At 38.2% G+C, this 19,733-nt stretch overlaps 1 protein-coding gene across 2 annotated transcripts in view; it reads left to right on the forward strand.

Moving 5' to 3' along the window:
- Nucleotides 1-19,733, forward strand: part of LOC134803332 (CCR4-NOT transcription complex subunit 6) — a 205,930-nt gene that overhangs the window by 89,538 nt on the left and 96,659 nt on the right. Inside the window, exon 5 of one of the 2 annotated variants that reach the window (XM_063776129.1) lies at nt 11,953-11,970. The exons of the other annotated variant lie outside the window; for it this stretch is intronic. Within the exon in view, the coding sequence (XP_063632199.1) occupies nt 11,953-11,970 (18 nt within the window). The remainder of the gene's footprint in view (nt 1-11,952; nt 11,971-19,733) is intronic. 2 annotated transcript variants of the gene reach the window in all.

Genomic DNA, 19,733 nt, shown 5'->3' on the forward strand with positions numbered 1-19,733 from the left:
ATTAGCTTGTTGTGTTTCACAACACTTACAGTTTTAAAACGGAGTTGACAGATACTTTTGTACAGCTAAAAGTGCCAAGTGTTACTACAATACAGCCTGTATACAGCTTTTACGATAGAATTAGCTTGTAGTGTCTCACAACACTTTTAGTTTTATAGTAGATTTTTGATATTCTGATAAAGCACCCCATGCTTCCGCAGAACCCTTTATAATGATTTTATACAGCTTGAGCTGTATAATGTCTGTAAAATACTTTTATACAGCTTAAATCTTTTCTGACACTCTTATACGTCCCTTAAATCACTCTAAGTTCTAAATTGGCTGGTATATTGATGTTGCCGACATTTCCATGCTACTTGGGAAGTTACGATATGGATAATTTAAAGATATTTGTAAGATAGATATGTCAAATTTGACGTTTCCGCGATTCTGGAGGTCCTCTTGAACGATTTCGACAAGTTATGACTTAGATATCCAAGTCACATCTAGTCGATATCTAATGTAGATCTAGTTGATCTCTAAATCGTCTCTAGATCTTGTGATTATCTCGAAATCCGAATAGGTCTGTTAGTCTCTACTCTTATAAAGGTAATATAACAAGTTTCTACAAACGACCTTCCGTACTTTATTTAAATATTATGTAAATACTTATTTTATATGTAAATTATGGAATCTCAGTCGCCTTAATTTGATTGGAGATAGAAAACAGAATATATTTACTTTATATTACCTATTACGCTAACTCATTTAATGTTGAGATAGTTCTTTATATTAGGAGCAAGGTTCCCTTGAATTGTCACAGAAGGTCGCATACGTGCCCGTGAATATCTGTCAAGGTGGGGAAGAGTATACTTTATAGATATGCCATTGGAGTCCAATAGAATGTGATTGACGTGGGACGCTTGTCGTCTTCCTATTGAGTTTTACAATATGCTCTCGACCTTTTAAAGACCTGCGCTGCGTTAACCAGCAGTTGGGGCTTTTGACGTGATAACGTCTTATAAATCGATGAACACCGGTAGTATGCACGAAAAAGTGTCACGTTGTGGACAGATCTCCATGGTAACGTTGTGGACGGATCTCCATGGTAACGTTTTACGGCCACGTTTTCTTATGACGTTATCACGCAAAAATATCGTCCGTAAACCGACTTTACAGACAACCATATTTTAAGATACAAATAATAATTCAATTTTGTCTAGTCATATTTAAACATTTTTATGGTCATTGGCAATGACTCATTGCAATTGTAACATCACAACATTTTGTAAGGAATTCGAATGTGCCCCGCTCTAGACTTATGTACTTACTCGTAAGCGGGAGCGAGAGCACCATTCATTCATCATCATCATAAACTTAAGAGTTATTCTCTTGTCGATGGAGTATCTTCTAGCTTTCCCTATCTTGCGCCAGCTCTTTGACTTTTTGATACGACACGACCCCTACTTTTTCTGTCACGTGCTCCAAAAAGCTGCGTCTGGGTTTTCCTCTTCCCCGCTTCCATCCTATCCGCCCCTCCAGGATAGTTTAAAAGAAGTGGTCGTGTCGTATTAAGTGTCCAATCATTTTTCCGCGTCTATTTCCGTCACCATTCATTACCAATACTATTTAAGAGGGGCCCGGCCGTAAAGCCAGGAAATAATTCGGAGCGTAAACGATTGGCATGTTGGCTACGCACCCTGAGTAAAGCTCGATCGTCCATTGCCTGCGACTTGCATATGGTTGTACATATACCACGTGACCTTAGCCATTGGACAAACCCTGAAATCCCACGTAGGGTTACTTCTCAGAAATGCTCTAACGGTAATATTTTTTTAATTGGAACAAAAGATAAAAAAATAAATTATCAAACAAAAGTAATTTCCAATAATCGACAACAAAAAGAAACATACTGTATTAATCATTGGCTGTGCTTTTGACAATTTGTTTGAAAATGTGCGGCAATTATGACATTTGTCACAAGTCAGAATCTTAGTAATGTCATAAATAAAAAAGATAATCAAAACGGTCGAAGAAGGTTTCATACTATTTATTACCTCAGGAGCTACTAACACATACAGGTTGCTCCAAAGTAAAAAAATCGTAATTTGCTAATTTCTTCGTAACCGCTACACCGATTGTTATGATACTTTGTATACTGGTTCTAAATATCCTAATGCATATGTACATTTCGGCTTTGTCCAATGGCTAGGGACACCCTGTATATGCTATGTTAATAAGGTTTCTCTTTTATCCACAGTGCCAAGCAATATTGTTGACGGCATGTCTTCATCGAGGTCATAAGGTTTACGATTTCACTGCATACGTCTAAATAGTTTTAGTGACTGGTTTATGTTGGTTTTGGAAATCATTTTTCATTCAGATAAACGTACACAGTAAGGGCGATTGTGCACTACAATGAATTTTACTGTCCGGCAGTCTGAGTTTTCATGGTCCGATATGGCATGAAAAAAAACGGATGATTAGCTTGTGCACTTATCCGTCTTTTTACTCGCAGGTGCGGCGCAGTGGCATGAAAAAAAACGGATGATTGGCTTGTGCACTTGTCCGTCTTTTTACTTGCAGGTGCGGCGCAGTGGTATGAAACACACACCCCCCCTAGCCCGCCCCCCCCGCCCGGCCAAGTCATGAATAATACTAATTCCAGACGCAGTGCACAAGCATAAACACGTTTTTCATAGCTGTTACCTCGGACCGGAAAAAAACGGTCCGGAATGGGGAAAAGTAAAATGTCGGACGGTAAAATTACGTGTAGTGCACAAGCTACTATATACATTTAATGGCGTGCCATGTCGGACCGTAAAAACTCGGACTGCCGGACAGTAAAATTCATTGTAGTGCACAATCGCCCTAAATCGTATATAAATCGCTTTGAAGACGATTCTAAAATTATCATAAGAAATAGATTCGATTTGGTTGCGATTATTTTTAAATTTGAAAGCAGCTTAAGCAGCAACCTTTGTATTTTCTTAAACTATTTTGTCACTATTTTAACAACTATGTTTATTACATCCAGTAGGTTTTTGACTCGTCAATGCATTATGTACACGTTCATATACATGTGTAAAGGAAAGACAATTTTAATTCGAGGACTCAATTGCAAGTGAGTAGGTAATGGAAGTACGAGGGTCGCACTGAAAGATTCGGGAATGGGACACTTAGAAATAACATAATAGAAACAGGCATATAATTTATAAAAATGTAACTCTTTATAAAACTTTTAAGGTATATTCCATTTGGTTGTCATTTGTATTTAAGAATTACTGGCAATTTGAAAATTGTATGTCGAACATTATTTGAATTTTTGGCCAAGTGATTTTTCGGATCATATTTTTAAACGGTTTTCAATATGCCCTCAGCAAACAAATAAAAGTTACAATGGGCTTCTGTTATTTTTTTATGAACTAGAGTTCATCGTACGCTCGTTTGCAGTTAAAATTAAATATGAAAGTCACTTTCATTTTATCCCATGGGTGATCTTAAAGAAGCATGTCATTCCAAAGCGACGTCAAAAATTAAAATCGCATTTGTGCTGTTAATTAAAAAGACTGCCAAAAAAGTTGCATATCGGCAGATTTCGACATTCCTAAAGATTCATATGACAACAGTAAAAAAATCTTTTATATATATATATATATATGTAAAAAAACTTCAATTCCGTTGGCTACTCCACGAATTTCATACAAAACCACTAAGGCCCCAAAATCGCCATACAAAAAGGACTTTGGGATTATGAGCCGTGTGCATTACAGAATGATTACTTTCAAAAGAAAATTTATATGCGTGGTCAGTTTGAGTTTAAGTATGCATTAAAATAAAGATTGACTGTCTAGATGCGACAGTTTTCTCTATTCCCGACATTTTCAGTGCAACCCTCGTAGAAGACGTCCTGCAATTTATCTAATTACGTAACGTTTTTAGGTCTAGCATTCCATAATCACCGAGGAATTTAATAGCCATAAATTAAATCACGCGCAGCAATTGTCGTTGGTTAGCGAGTGATATTTAATGACCGCTCAGACATTGGCGCGCACCTCGTCGGGAGAATGGAAGGTTGTCGATCCGTACACACCTTACCGATCCGACGTGCAATTTGCGTTGCTGCAGCATTCCTGCCCTCAGCTATTGCAGTTTACCGCATAATTAGACCAGCTTTGAAATGTGCTATAGCTAGTTCACTACTGTTATATTAATCGTTATTGACGGATTGTCTTTATCGGCCGAAGAGTGCCTTATAATTAACACTGAATCGACGTAAAAACTATGCTGCTATGTTAAATGTATAAGCGGTCTGGTATGTATTTCCATTTTACCTTGAAAGTTTTTTTTTTGCTTATAAGACCGCTCTCCTGCTTCTTTAAACTATGTTACTTGACAAGTGTATTGGTTTGTTCCGGGCGTTTTTTTAGTAACTTAAATGAACCGTGCGTATTATGTTCTCAAATAGACAAAAAGTAGCCTTGCCTTGCGTTCTTAGTATTCACGAAGCTATTTAGATGTAATGTAAATCTAAAGGGCAAAGGCGTGGCGGAACCTACTCGTAAATACATCTAGGCGCAGCAGGCAACCTTTTAGGCGTTATTCAAATGCATCCCAATCGAAATTATGTTTGAGTCTTTAGAAACTACCTATAGATGGTGTCTCGCTTGACCCTAACAACGCAATGAGTTATGTTTCTCTTTTACAGTCGTAAACATAATTTCATACTACATTAAAGTATATATATTTATTTGACACATCAATAGGTAGGTGTGTATCGATCAAACATTAGGTACGTTCAGTACGAGTTATTGCTATCCTTTTATTCCCTAGTAACTGTTGTCCCTTTGTGCTGGCATTTGACATTTGCCAATTAACTTAGTTTGATGTAACATAGCACCTGTTTATACGAAATCCGCGTGGGAACGTCGGAGAGCTCCGGGCGAGTTGCGCAAGGCTCGGTGGCGTGGCGCTGGCACTCTGCAACTAAAGTTTCGAAAATGGCTGTGCCCGAGCACCATGCAATGTTTCACAGGTTGCCGAGATTGTTTCATCAATAGAACCATAGGTTTGGTAGGTACAAGTACAACTACTACTGGAATAATTTGCATTATATGTATTATATTATATGCGACAGGTACCTACATTTGTGACTATGGAATTGAATTGGAAGCTAAATTATTTACAGCTCTTAGTCAAAATCTTTTATGTCATCTGATATCTATAGCTGTAGGTACTAGAGATGTGCGCCGATGGCAAAATCATCGGCGGCGGCGTCCGATGATTTTTTGACCGGCGGCGGCGGCGTGATCGGCGTGAAATCGGCGTGGCATAATTTTTCATACTGCATGAGAACGTGGCTGTAGCAACTCTATATTAAAGCCTTCTGAGTATTTACTAGGCTATCCAAAACATATTATGTGTGTTTTCTAAATTATTGCCGAAAATTATATCCCATTATGACACTTGGCAACCATTTATTACCAATACCAACCTAACGGTTACCAACGGTATGTTTAAATATTAAAATAAAAAGGATACTTTAAAACGCTACATTTTAGGCAGTATTTTTACTTACTTTGTAAGCGGAATACAAATAAAACACAAAAAAAATCTTTATAAGTTAAGTCTTAAATCTATGTATATTGACTTTTCCCAGCCGCTGTCGCCTCACCTAGGATTTGTTACGAAATAATGATGGACTACATACTTTACATTTGTCTGAACTGAAGTTTAACAGAAATGTAATTTTAGATTAGATTAAAGATGTCATCGTTTTCGAAAGAAAACATCTCTGGCAGGTTGATTCGCTCAACAGAATGTCTTTGAAGTGTCCCGTTTTATGGAATACTAAGGTCTACTTTGTTTTCTTTACTGCTAGCTTAGTGATGATAGTTGGTGATTTAAGTTCCTATAAGTACCTAGGTATAATTGTTTAAGTATAGCTTATTGCGAAGCTTTAGACTGATTTTTATAATTTTGATTGAAATATACAGGGTGTCCCTAGCCATTGGACAAAGCTGAAATGTACATATGCATTAGGGTATTTAGAACCAGTATACAAAGTATCATAACAATCGGTGAAGTGGTTCCGAAGAAATTAACAAATTACATTTTTTTTTACTTTGGAGCAACCTGTATGTGTTAGTAGCTCCTGAGGTAATAAATAGTATGAAACCTTCGACCGTTTTGATTATCTTTTTTATTTATGACATTAATAAGATTCTGAGTATTCTGACTTTTGATAATCATCAATGTCATCATTGCTGCACATTTTCAAACAAATTGTCAAAAGCACTGCCAATGATTAATACAGTATGTTTCTTTTTGTTGTCGATTATTGGAAATAACTTATATATAAAAAAATATTACCGTTAGAGCATTTCTTAAGGGGCCCACTGATTAACAGTCCGCCGGACGGTATCGGCCTGTCAGTTAGAACAAAATTTTGACAGTTCCGAACAACTGACAGGCCTACGTGGGATTTCAGGGTTTTTCCAATGGCTAAGGTCACGCTGTATATTGTTAAGTACAAGAAGCTGATAATCACCATAAAATTACTAAGAATTGATCGTGTGTAATTTTAAATGAAATTGTATATTATGTGATTAATAAATAAATCATATTTATTTATATTTTAAATTGTATATTATGAGATAAATAAATAAATCATATTTATTTATCACACAATATACAATTTCATTTACGTTCTACAAAAAAGCTGTGTGAAAAAATATCAAATAATAACCTGAGATCCAGAAACTAGATCTTGTTTAAATGAACACTAAATCGTTATCACAGCTAACACCGCAACGACAAAAATGATGCTAATTTGGTTCACCGGCAAATAATAAGCGAAAAAGCATAAGGATTTTTAAATTATACCTCTGATACTATATATTCACTACGCAACATGGAATAAGACACGATAGGTATCAAAATTTTCCACGCCGATTATACGCCGGTCAAATTTATCGGCGGCGGCGGCGTGGAAAAATCGTCGGCGGCGGCGGCGCGGCGGCGCGGCGCACATGTCTAGTAGGTACGATACAACTTATCATAGGTGGTTGGAAAGAAGTTGCGCTGTGATTTTCTAGTAGAAGGTACCTGAGTTTTTACATTCTTACTTACTTAATATAATATTACAAATCAGCTTACCTATTGCAAGTTGCAGCCAAGCCTTGAACCAGTAGCTGACCATAATAACTTTTTGCCAATCGCCTCAGTTAAACTGTAGACCTATAGAATTCCTGGGTGTTCTTTGTATTGATCACTTGATCAGGTTCCGTGTATTTTTCAATGCAGCCTCAATCGACGCGAGTACGCGCGAGCACGCGAAATAACATTCTTAAACGCTCTGATTGGTCTTCAATGGATGCCTGACTCCGTTTTTTCTACTTAGCATCTGCACCCTCTATGTAGGCGTCAGCATCCTGATTGGGGTAATTTGTGATGAAAGAATTTATCCAGGAGGCGTATTCCGATTGTATTAACAGGTTTTAAGCATGATCTGGATTTGATCTGTCAGTATTATAAAGTAACTTTTCTGGTTAAAGAAATATCACTTTTGACACTGATAGATCATATCCATAATTCCAGATCAAATAAATCATATCTATAACCACCACTCAATGCTATTATTACAAACAGAATACGCTTCCATGTATTTAAAGTCATCCGGGATGCATAACATTATTTTTCTTTTAAAATGAAATACTATATTTTTCTTAGTGGAATTCTACTTCGTATACTTACTACTGCAGAGTACTGCATTAAATATAGGTACCTAATTATGGTGTAGGTACCTTATTTTCAGCATTTTCAGCGGCTATGGCCTGTTGCCGTATTGCTGTATTTGTACTGCTTGCTGTTGCTGTATTTTGTGAAACTTTCGCTTAATGTTATAATTATGTCTTCCGTTACATATTTTACGATCAGTTAATTCTGTTTTTGAATCACAATATTCACAATCTACCTACCAAATATCATTCAAATTACCATTCATAAATTAATATCAATGCTCTACAAGGTAACTAAATGGAGATTTCTGTAAGACCTACCGTGGGAAAAATAATTAATTTGAAATAATACTGGCATTATGCATTGTGTGACTGAATCGTTGCGTGCAATCGGCAGTTTTTCACCTCTATGCGATAGTTGAAGCTTCGACATGCATTAACTGGTATCTTTTCTAATGTATTCAAAAATATACTGAGTATATCAGTGGGCGTGTAGGTGAACGGCCGACTTACATTTGCTTATCAGTTATCACGGGCTCAATTCCACATAGTTTCTGACAATCTGTGACATTACAAACTTGCCATATTTTTTCTCGGTTTTCGGGTTCCGTACCCAAAGGGTAAAACGGGACCCTATTACTAAGACTTCGCTGTCCGTCCGTCCGTCCGTCCGTCCGTCCGTCCGTCCGTCCGTCCGTCCGTCCGTCTGTCACCAGGCTGTATCTCACGAACCGTGATAGCTAGACAGTTGAAATTTTCACAGATGATGTATTTCTGTTGCCGCTATAACAACAAATACTAAAAACAAAATAAAGATTTAAATGGGGCTCCCATACAACAAACGTGATTTTTGACCAAAGTTAAGCAACGTCGGGAGTGGTCAGTACTTGGATGGGTGACCGTTTTTTTTTTTGCATTTTTTTTGTTTTTTTTTTTTAATATGGTACGGAACCCTTCGTGCGCGAGTCCGACTCGCACTTGCCCGATTTTATTTAGGGTTTCGTAGTCACCTAGAAACCCTTATAGTTTCACCATGTCTGTCTGTCCGAGGCTTTGCTCCGTGATCGTTAGTGCTAGAAAGCTGCAATTTAACATGGATACATTAATCATGTATTCATGTATTGCGACAGAACGGTAAAATAAAAACTATAAAATATAATTTTTTAGGGTACCTCCCATACAAAATGTTTTTTTTTTTAATTGTTTTCGCTTTTTTCAAAAGTATAGTTGGATAGGTCTTTCAAAACGAATAGGGGTCTCCAAAAACAATTTTTTGATACAGTTAATATTTTGGGAAATAATCGCTCCGAAAGAAGAAAAAAAATGTGTCCCCCCCTCTAACTTTTGAAACATGGGTCCAAAAAATTTGAAAAAAGTCGTGAAACAATAGCTTAATAAATACTTTCAATGAAAACTATAGCGAAACATGATCGGTCCAGTTGTTTTGGAGTTATTGCAAAAAATCTTCTTTTCTTTGTAAAAATACGTAAGTACAAGGGGTGCCTTTTAAGTTCTGTCGTTTGTAAAATCTAAAGACAATTTAAACCCCAAGTACTATTTATTGTTTTTTTAAGAACTTGCTGTGATATTTAATACACTTTTTCATTTGGTCGATTCAGTTTTGAAACCACTTATTCCACTCCGAAGTTGGGACATCAAAATGGCCGTTTTGTATACGTCAACCGCCTCTTGTATTCGGTACGATTAACCACGAAGACATTGCATGATTTTAGGGAAAGTAAAGAAATCATTAGGGCTCAAGTCAGGGCTGTACGGCGGGTGGTCCAGAATTTCGACGTTTTAGTAAAATCGCAATTGTTTGCCGGGAGGAGTGTGAGCTTGCATTGTCATGGCTCAGTACCATACGATGTTTTCGGTTGATTTTTCGGAATTCACTTATAGCTTCTAGTAAGCAAACTGTAATATACTAGTCAGGGCTAACTGTTTTGTGATTTTCTAACACGATGGTGGCAACGTGTCCACTTTTGGCGACAAACGAGGCGATTATTTTTTTAAGTACTACTTGAGCGTATGACTTATTTGGTCGGTTTCCGCTCGTTTTGGAATCAGGATCATAAGCATAAATCCAAGATTCATCACCACTCACAATGTCATAAACGAGTTTTGTAACTCCTCGATCGAATTGCTGTAGAGTTTTGCGGCACTAACTAGTGCGAGCCGTTTTTCGGTCGGCAGCAAGCAAATGTGGTGTCCGGCGAGCATTGAAATGGTAGTCCCTGAAATGCGTATAGAAGCTGCTATCTTTCGGTATATCACATAGCGATCTTCGACGATCAGCTGCCGTACAGCCTCAATGCTTTCCTGGTTTTTCGCGGTGTTCGGACGACCTTCACCCAGTCTATCACCGAGACTAGAGCAATCGCGTTAAAATTCCAAATACCAGCGTTACACAATCAGAAGGCATGATGCTTTGTCAATGAAAACAGTAGTCAGCTCTGTAAAGCACTGAAGTCGCGTTAAACCTCATTTAAAGTTATAGAAAATTATCGCACGGAAATTTTCCTATAAAATTTCCATTTTCACAACTGACTTGTCAACTTTAACTCGACGCTATACTAAAACGGTTCGGTCAATCATGATTCGTTTAATTGTTTTTGAATACTTAATTCACATAGTTTGATACGATGGTAGTTTTTTTTTTATATAATTGTGAGAGATTTGACTTAAAAGGCGGCCCTCGTACAAAGGGCTGCAAAGGGAGTACCCTTATGTTATGAGACTTACTAATAGCCCCCGTTTGGCCTATTTTGACAGAACTACGAAATCCTACACTGAGCATGGCCCGACATGCTCTTGGCCGATTATTTATGTCTATCTATAATATTATTATTTTGTGCTCTAGGTTTTTATGTTTATATGTAGTTATAATTGTAGAATTTTTACCTTAATGTAACTGAAATCACATCACTTTAAAAATAAAATGACCTGTTCGGCTGCCAGTTTACCAGCAGCCGTTTACGAGTCGAACTAAGCTCTTGCCAGCGGTCGGCAGGCTCGGCAGCTATGTCCAACCACCTGTCGATTTCTACATCTCGATTTAATAAACGGCGCCTTCGCGGTTCACGAGAAAGTTCCGGTCCGCGGCTAATTTATGTCCAGCAATGCGCTGCGACTCCTGATGCCCGATAACGCGGCGCGACATTCATCGAATGCCCTATTATTATTACAAAGAAACTTACAGCGATTGGCCTGATATTATTTATCTTGTATCTGTTTCTAACTACTACGCCAACGGAAGGCGACTAGAGAATATAATTTTTGTTTATTGGAACGTAGTTCCTTAGGGGCTGTCCATAAATTACGTCATCGATTTTTGACGATTTTTGACCCCCCCCCCCCTATAATCATCCAAAAATCATGCTTCAAATGACCCCATTTCCTCCTACTTCATGCTACCGTCATCCGATGCCCAGACCCCCCCCCCCCTAATTTGAAATGACGTAATTTATGAATAGCCCCTTATCGGACGGGTGGCGGATGGGGGGCTAGGCGAAAAAAAGTGTAAGATTTTGCCGTCACAGACCATATTGTTGCGAAATATGTACGTTACAGGCCATACTATTGCGAAATATGTAAGTGTCATAATTTGCCGTCACAGACCATACTATTGAGAAATATGTAATGAGACTAATGAGGATGAAGATGGACGGACATGGACACAAAGAACATAACATAAGCATGAGCATGAACATGTCACCAGCCTTTCTTAACTTCGTCCCAACCGAGAGTTCCACGACATTCAACATTTTTTTTTTTATGGAAAACCAATAAAGCAAAAAATGTTTTCGAAAACTGGTGAACGCAAAATATGGTGTTAGGATTGTATATAGGCGACAGGCGTATAGGATAGCTGATTTACGTTTAGGTACGTTGCGTTACTTTCGAAATACTTAATAGGAGACATAAATCTTGACGACCTCCAAAAGCTAGAAATTAATATTCCAAAGCGTTATTACGTTGAATTATCATATATTTTTAATGACTTGTGTTGTGAAATTGACTAAGTATGTACTCGTATAATCGAAGCGTCCTAATTGTGCCCCGAGTTGCAACGAAGAATCGATAACTAAACTGGTTCTTTTTATCTTTACAGGTATGTTTCCACCTATGGCTGCTTGAAATTGTTGATGAAGTCAAGTATGTTTATAGTATAATTTAAAAGTTGTGTGTATTGTAACTGCTTGCTAAATAATAGCTTTTCTCCGGTTTCTAGCCTACACGAATGAACCAGGTAAGATTTTAACTGTTTTACCTACGTAAGATCTTAAACTTGTAACTTAGAGGGCAAGCACAAATCAATGTCATGATTAGCATTTATCTTGTTTCGGACTGATAGTGCAAAGAAGTAGGCTTATATGCCTGCACACCTTGGGTACGGCGGATAAGGCGATGCCCTCGTTCGGTCGCCGTAACCTTCCAGCTAGCGCTGCGTTCTAGAGCGAACCCTGCATAGCCTAAGGAATTCACTTATCGACTCGGAATCGCATTAAACCATAAAGTAATAATTTATTTCTATGCGAAAAGAGCGAATTAGTTCAGCATATCCGATCGCCGATTTTCCATCGATGAAACACTTGTCAACGACCCCAACTACGGTACACCGAAGATACATATGCAGCATTAATACACATAATACCACAATATGGAATTTATGAGCAGCTAAAGCAGATTCTGTGTCGTTATGTGTGGTGAGTCCCCAAACTAAGTAATCCAGGTTCTTAAATGACTATTAATAAGTACATCCACAATGCTCCGTTCGTATTGCAACATTTCATACATTCTCCTGCATAACGGCCAAGGACATTTGCGTACGGCGGATGACATTGTTTATTGTTTCTGCCTTCACTTGTTTTGTTACTAAAGAATGACATGTCATGAACGACGCAAAAAGCTCCAAACACTTGGGAACCCGTGATGGAGTAATTGGCGATTGTTTCGCTAGAAAAGGATGTCAACAGCTTCGTAAAATGCTACATACAATACCTTCGACGGTTAAAGCACATGGTTATATCTATCAAGCTGGCAGATCTTTGAATACAGGAAACCTAATTATATTCTATACATTATTATTGATAGCACATGAAACTGAAAAAGCCTTAGAGCATTTAATAACCGGAGTCGCCTTTATGAGCTTTAACCCTTTGCCGAAAACCTTGCACAATGTGCATACTTATTGTATGGACTGAGGTTTATCTGACATGGCTATTTGTAGGTTACGCACAAAAATAGGCATACATTTGACGTGCCCCTGCCCCGCAAAAATCGCGAGACTGTTTTGTACAGAAAATGACAGACAAGGCGTCTCCAGTTACTAAATGCTCCAAGGAAAAAGCTTAACACTAGTTGGTTGGGATGCCTTTAGCTAAATCGTGTAAATCTGTGCACTGAGACAAAAAACTAACAAAAACACACTTAGAATTACAAAAATAAAACTTAATCCGGGGACACGGAGAGTCAACTAATAGGAACAAATTAACTTTTGCAATTTCCATTTAGTAGGAAATACAACTTCTATATTTGTTATTTGAAGTATGCTAGAGTAATTTCAGAAATTTGGTTTTGTTATTCCGAGAGGTGCTTTAGCAATATCGGAGGTGATGACGTCATGGGTGAAAACTAACCGTTTTGTAATTCTAAGCGCGCTTTAGCAATATCGGAGACGATGACGTCATAGGTTTTACTAAACTGTACTGCGATTCCAAGCTAGCTGTTGTTATTCTAGAGATAATCTAGAGACGACACAGGCAAAAACTAAACTGTTTGCAATTCCTCCGCCCCTAGCAAACGGGCGCCGCGAGAGCATGTCGCGCGCGTGGTAGCTACCCGTCTCTATTTCTGTCTGTATGAATAAAATAGCATTTGGTAGTATATCTCTGTACTAAAGAGGCACTATAAAAGCCTGTCGAGATATTCTACCCATTCCTTTCTTATTCATACAGTCAGAAAGAGACTAGTAGTTATTACGCGCGCAACATGCTCTCGCGGCGCACCTGTTCCCTAGCACAGGTGCGCCGCGAATTGGTTGGAATTGCAAACAGTTTAGATTTACCTATGATGTCATTATCACTAGAATAACAACAGCTAGCTCGAAGTTGCAGAACAATATATTCCTGTAGACCCCAACTACACAGTAGGTCGCGGGTTAATATGTCCATGGCCCACAATATATCCTAAATTTATTATTTAACTTAAGTATGTTTTAAACAAAGAAGACACGAGACACGCCCACCCGACATCCGACACAATACTAACTCTAACCAAATGAACGTAGCAAGTAGTAAATTTTACTAAAATCACTAACATTCGTTTCGCTGTGTTGGTATTACAAAACTCGTTTAGTGATTGGTACAACAATGAACATAAACACAACAAGTCTATCTACTAAATACCAGTAAACTTTGTAATGTCGCTATAGTAACAACTGAATTGTTATTTTAAATGGGGTAATGTTATTCCCGCGAACTCGTTTTTTAGATATTACAAAACTATGTAAGTGAGGTGAGACATTTACTAAAATCATAACTTGAAATCACAGATGCTTTTTTACAAAAATCACAAACTTTACTAGTAAAAATCGGAGAATTTTAGTAGTAATAAAAATGGATTGTAACAAATACTGAACTTTGTTTAATGCTCCATTTACTAAAGTCTGTTTGCTGAAATTAGATTTAGTATTACTGAGCTGTTTGTAGAAATAAATAAATTTTACAGAAATAGTGAAACTTCCATGATTACTACTAAAACTTCATTTTTTCCCCCAGTACAGAACTGTTTATTAATTCCTGGTGATGATTTTTCTCTCAGTGTGCGTAAGTTCAGTCGCTTCCTGAATTTCAACAGCACAACGCGAAACCTACGGCTCGATTCGGAAAATGAATTAGATTTCTACTAGACTTCAACAAGTTACGATACGGATAATTTAAAGATATTTGTAAGATAGATAGGTATGTCAAATTTGACGTTTCCGCGATTCTGGAGGTCCTCTTGAATGATTTCGACAAGTTATGACTTAGATATCCAAGTCACATCTAGTCGATATCTAATGTAAAATCTAGTTGATCTCTAAATCGTCTCAAGATCTTGTGATTATCTCGAAATCCGAATAGGCCTGCTAGATGTCTTTGTTGTGCTATTCAGAGGAAAGCATGTCGTTTGCATTCGCAATTGCGATCTTGGCTAATGTTGCCGAGTAATTGTGATTTGTATTATAGTATGCTATAGCCTTTCACCCGCGCTGTTTGCTGCGGTTTCGTTGCCTTGATCATATTTTATGGATGCGGGATGCTGCTCGACTGTACTATAGGTTGAATACTCACTGATCTCGAACAATACGCGGTTTTTCATTTTAACGACCTTATTTATGCGCGCCTAAGTTGGTTCCAAGTTGTTTTTATAAAACGATTTCAACTTGTTTTTTACATTAAACCCCGAGTGTGAATAAATGTTATTAATAATGATCAAAATAGGTATTATACTAGTATTAAAGCTACGACATATTGTCACGTGATCCCCTTGTGGTTAACTAGTCGATTTGTTAGATTGTCTACCATGTCCGACTGGTCATGCACGCGACGGGGGTATATGGTTTTGTATTTTACACACACTATATTATCAACGTCACAATACATAATAGCGTTTTCACTACGAGCTAACGAATTGGAAGACGAAGAAAAAATATTGTATTGAAAAAATAATACCCGTAAGTGGTGAGTCGTAAGTTGCTCGTTTCGTTTGTATGTGCAAATTGAAATTATGCTAAATGAAAAATGTTTCGTTATTGCACTGCTGAAGAAAAAAAGTAGCAATTTCATGTCAGGTGCGTTTCAAAAGAAATAATTGTATTGTGTGTGCTTGTGATTCTTGTGAACGTTAATGATCTACCTAGTTAAATTTATGAGTAATATTATCTTTGATAACAAAGAAACCGACTTCACAAATCATTATAAAAAATCCTTAAAGATCTTTGAGGACTGTTGACATATCATTATATTTATGATTGTCATAGCAATTACAAATCGTTCAAGCACGGTTAGAATATAAATATGTACCTACATATAGTTTCATTTCAATGCGTATATTGCATACCTACTTATGTTTTATAGCATTTTCTCGAAAATCAACGACACAAACTAGAACTAACTAAACTAACCTAACATAGGGCCAAATACGTAAATACTTACTTATTGAATACTAATAATCAATATCTACACACACAAAGAAGGAAGATTCGATACATACATCAGATTTACGTACCTACTTGATGTTTTTTTGCAAAAGGATCACTAAACCACGCAGAGAAAAGTCGCCTCATGAAATAATAATTACATGGACAACAGAATGTGCTTAACACTCACCCTCGTTTGCTCCAGTCGGCTTTAATAATTTAAAATTCTTTGTCCCCGAACCAAGCCCGACTCCACTTTTTCCAACAGCGTGCAAACATAGGAAAATAATCACACAGAAACCCATACACTTATTTCCTTGTTACTTATGCATACCTACATTGTTATCAGCGCTATGGTGTGCATGGTTTCTATTTATAGAATCATACTTGTGTAGATGACGGTCATTTTGTCTTCTTTAGAACTAAGTTACCTACTCTACATAGGACATAATGTATATTTTGATGCAAATGCCTCGCGAGCATCTAATTTTACGCGAGTTTTTCACCAGGGAAGAGTGAAAATGGCTCGAAGACTTGTCTGCCTGGTTATGCTAGCACATTGTTACTGGTGAATTCTCAATATAACCTGAGACCCCGGTGCAGTCAAGATAGAATATTCTAATATTCTTACGGCAGTAGATGTCGCTATGCGCCTGCCTACCTTAATTTAAAAACGAGTGAAATATTCGGTCCGCCCATAACTTGTCTCGGGCTAGCGCAATATTAGCTAGTATTAATCGGTTTACAGGTAATTGTTGATATTCTGTTTAACGACGTAATATTGTATAGTCATTTAAGACATCCGCCATTTTAAACAGCTCCATCAACTTAATCGTCTCATCGTTTTTAGGGTTCCGTACCCAAAGGGTAAAACGGGACCCTATTACTAAGACTTCGCTGTCCGTCCGTCCGTCCGTCCGTCTGTCACCAGGCTGTATCTCACGAACCGTGATAGCTAGACAGTTGAAATTTTCACAGATGATGTATTTCTGTTGCCGCTATAACAACAAATACTAAAAACAGAATAAAATAAAGATTTAAATGGGGCTCCCATACAACAAACGTGATTTTTGACCAAAGTTAAGCAACGTCGGGAGTGGTCAGTATTTGGATGGGTGACCGTTTTGTTTTTGCTTTTTTTTTGTTTTTTTTTTTTTTGCATTATGGTACGGAACCCTTCGTGCGCGAGTCCGACTCGCACTTGCCCGGTTTTTAATTCGAAGTTTCCAGTATTAAAATTGCATACCTACTGATCTTGTCGCGAATATTGAATCATTTTGCCTTAAACAAATTACATTCTGCGGGAACAAGGATATCATTCGAATACTGGTAAAGGTCACTTGGTTTGAGGAGACCGGTCAGCCTTGAGCGGCGTGGTTCACTTTCGTAGGTACTCGAACTTCGCATGGCCCTTGTGGCCTCATTTCTCAATGTTTGTTTTGTTATAACCTGCCGTGTCCCGCCATAATCGCGCCGTGGTGACAATTTTATTAAACTATGTAGTAGATAGATAGAATACTCTTTATTGGCACACCTCAGTAAAAATATACAAAAGAAAAGAAACAATTGATTAAATGTAGAGGCAGACAACAAGCGGTCTTATCGCTAAAGTGCGATCTCTTCCAGACAACCGACTACTACGTACTTACTTTACTACGTAGTACAGTTAACTGTAAAAATATGGGTGTAACCAACTTATTAAAAAAAATATGTCCCATAGTTCTTAACTCGCTGACATAAGAGCAATGATACATATTTTTGAGATGATTTGTGCACCCATATTTTTACAGTTGACTGTACTTAGTTTAATAGAAGAACAACAATTTTCACGTCACGATTTAAAGGACCAATTTGGATAAGACAGTTTTTTTGGATTATTAATTATTATTGATAGGTACGGCGTAAGCATCGATAACCGTCGACGTCGCCGGCCGGGAATTAAACCCGGTCAATATTTCAATTTTTTTTTTGTAAATTATATGAATCCAGTTTTTATTGAATTCTAAAATCAGCCTTGTAACTCCTAAGAACAAATGTGACTCTCCACAGGAAAAGGTGCCTTATGAAGTTATGACGGCTGGCGTTTACGTCGCATAGCACCGCAATAGTATTGGAGTTGCGTTAATAATAGCGTAAGCGCCAACCGCCATAAGGTACCTTGACCCGAGGGACGTCACAAATGTCAAATCTCGTAACTATAATTTCATTTTTTTCCTCACTGCGCCATTTGGATGACACATCATGTTTATAAACATTGTAATCAAGCTTAACGAATCTTACGTTTGCAGCACCTCATTAGAACGTAATATAGTATAGATATGAGCGCCATTAGCGCGCACATAGGCATTTAGCCGGCGGCGGCGCGCCGGTCAAAATCGGTCGGCGGCGGCGGCGAATCGGCGGCGTGGCCTTGAAACACGTTTGATTAATGAAAAAAGAAATCAAAACAAAATTTTACCGAAAATACATGTTTTTTCTGTAAGAAAGTTATAACATAAGTGCATTTTTCAATTTCAAGCAAAATTTATTGAATAAAGGTACGATTTTTAGGGTTCCGTACCCAAAGGGTAAAACGGGACCCTATTACTAAGACTCCGCGGTCCGTCCGTCCGTCCGTCTGTCACCAGGCTGTATCTCACGAACCGTGATAGCTAGACAGTTGAAATTTTCACAGATGATGTATTTCTGTTGCCGCTATAACAACAAATACTAAAAAGTACGGAACCCTCGGTGGGCGAGTCCGACTCACACTTGTCCGGTTTTTTTAATATAGTATAAACGATAGCGCGCATCATCAGAGGCGGTCTTAATCTTGGCGAGGCCCTGGCCGGAAGATCTTTCCGTGGCCCTTATCTTTTGTACTAAGTAAAAAGTAGCGGATTGACTGTATCATGGAAACGTCTGGTCGACAGTCCAAAGAGCCGAAGTGAGGAAAATCAAACTCCGTCATGAACCAATATCGACCCAACAAACCGATTAATGTCAAAAAGGCCGAGCTCCACCTAACACCGAAGACCTGATTCCGACGCCTTCCCATGAGAGGCTAGATGCTGAGTTGCAGGTAAGCTTACAGCTTAGAATCGAACTCCAAGTGTGAGCTTGGCTGAAGGCCGAATGCGCGGAGCGCCGACTACGGCGCGCTTCTTCGCGAGGCCGAAGGACAAGCTGCAAGAGAGCAAAGCTGGAATTGAACTATTGGTCCAGTGTAAGCAAGTCCGAAGGCCGATAAAGACCGAGGCCATAGTGTTAAAGACCTGGAGCTTTCCTGCAGGTGCATTTGTACGAGGCCAAAGGCTGTGCTGCAGTGGAGCTAAGATCGGAGAAGAACCAATGACCAAGCATTTTAAAAGCGAGGCCTAAAGTTAGGCTCCAAACAGGGTCGAAAACTTGGAGGTTCAGATAGCGGCTTACTTCTATGCGAGCGATGCGAGGCCAAAGATTGGGCTGCGAGGGAGCAACGCTTGAAATTTGAACAATGGCCAAGCTTGAATGAGACCCGATTCCGTTTCCGATGCCTTCCGTGCGAAGCCAACGGCCACCTTTGGGCGTGAAAACACTTAATATCTGAAATTAACCCCCTTTTACACCTTTTTAAGACATTCAACCATGTTTGCAATGGTTAAATTAGCGGTGAATGACGGATGAGCTAGCCAGCTGGCAAAATTAGTCATTTCGTTGCCCTAACACTAGTAACGCGGTTACCAAACAGAAAAGTTTGAATTTACCATCGATATTTTTGAATTATATGGACCTAAAATACCTTTTAATGTCTATAAGCTATTCAGACTGGCCCCGTTAAAGATCTAAACTAGATAAAATATATATTATCT

This window comes from Cydia splendana, chromosome 2, assembly GCF_910591565.1.
Source record: "Cydia splendana chromosome 2, ilCydSple1.2, whole genome shotgun sequence".
Taxonomy (NCBI): Eukaryota; Metazoa; Arthropoda; class Insecta; order Lepidoptera; family Tortricidae; genus Cydia; species Cydia splendana.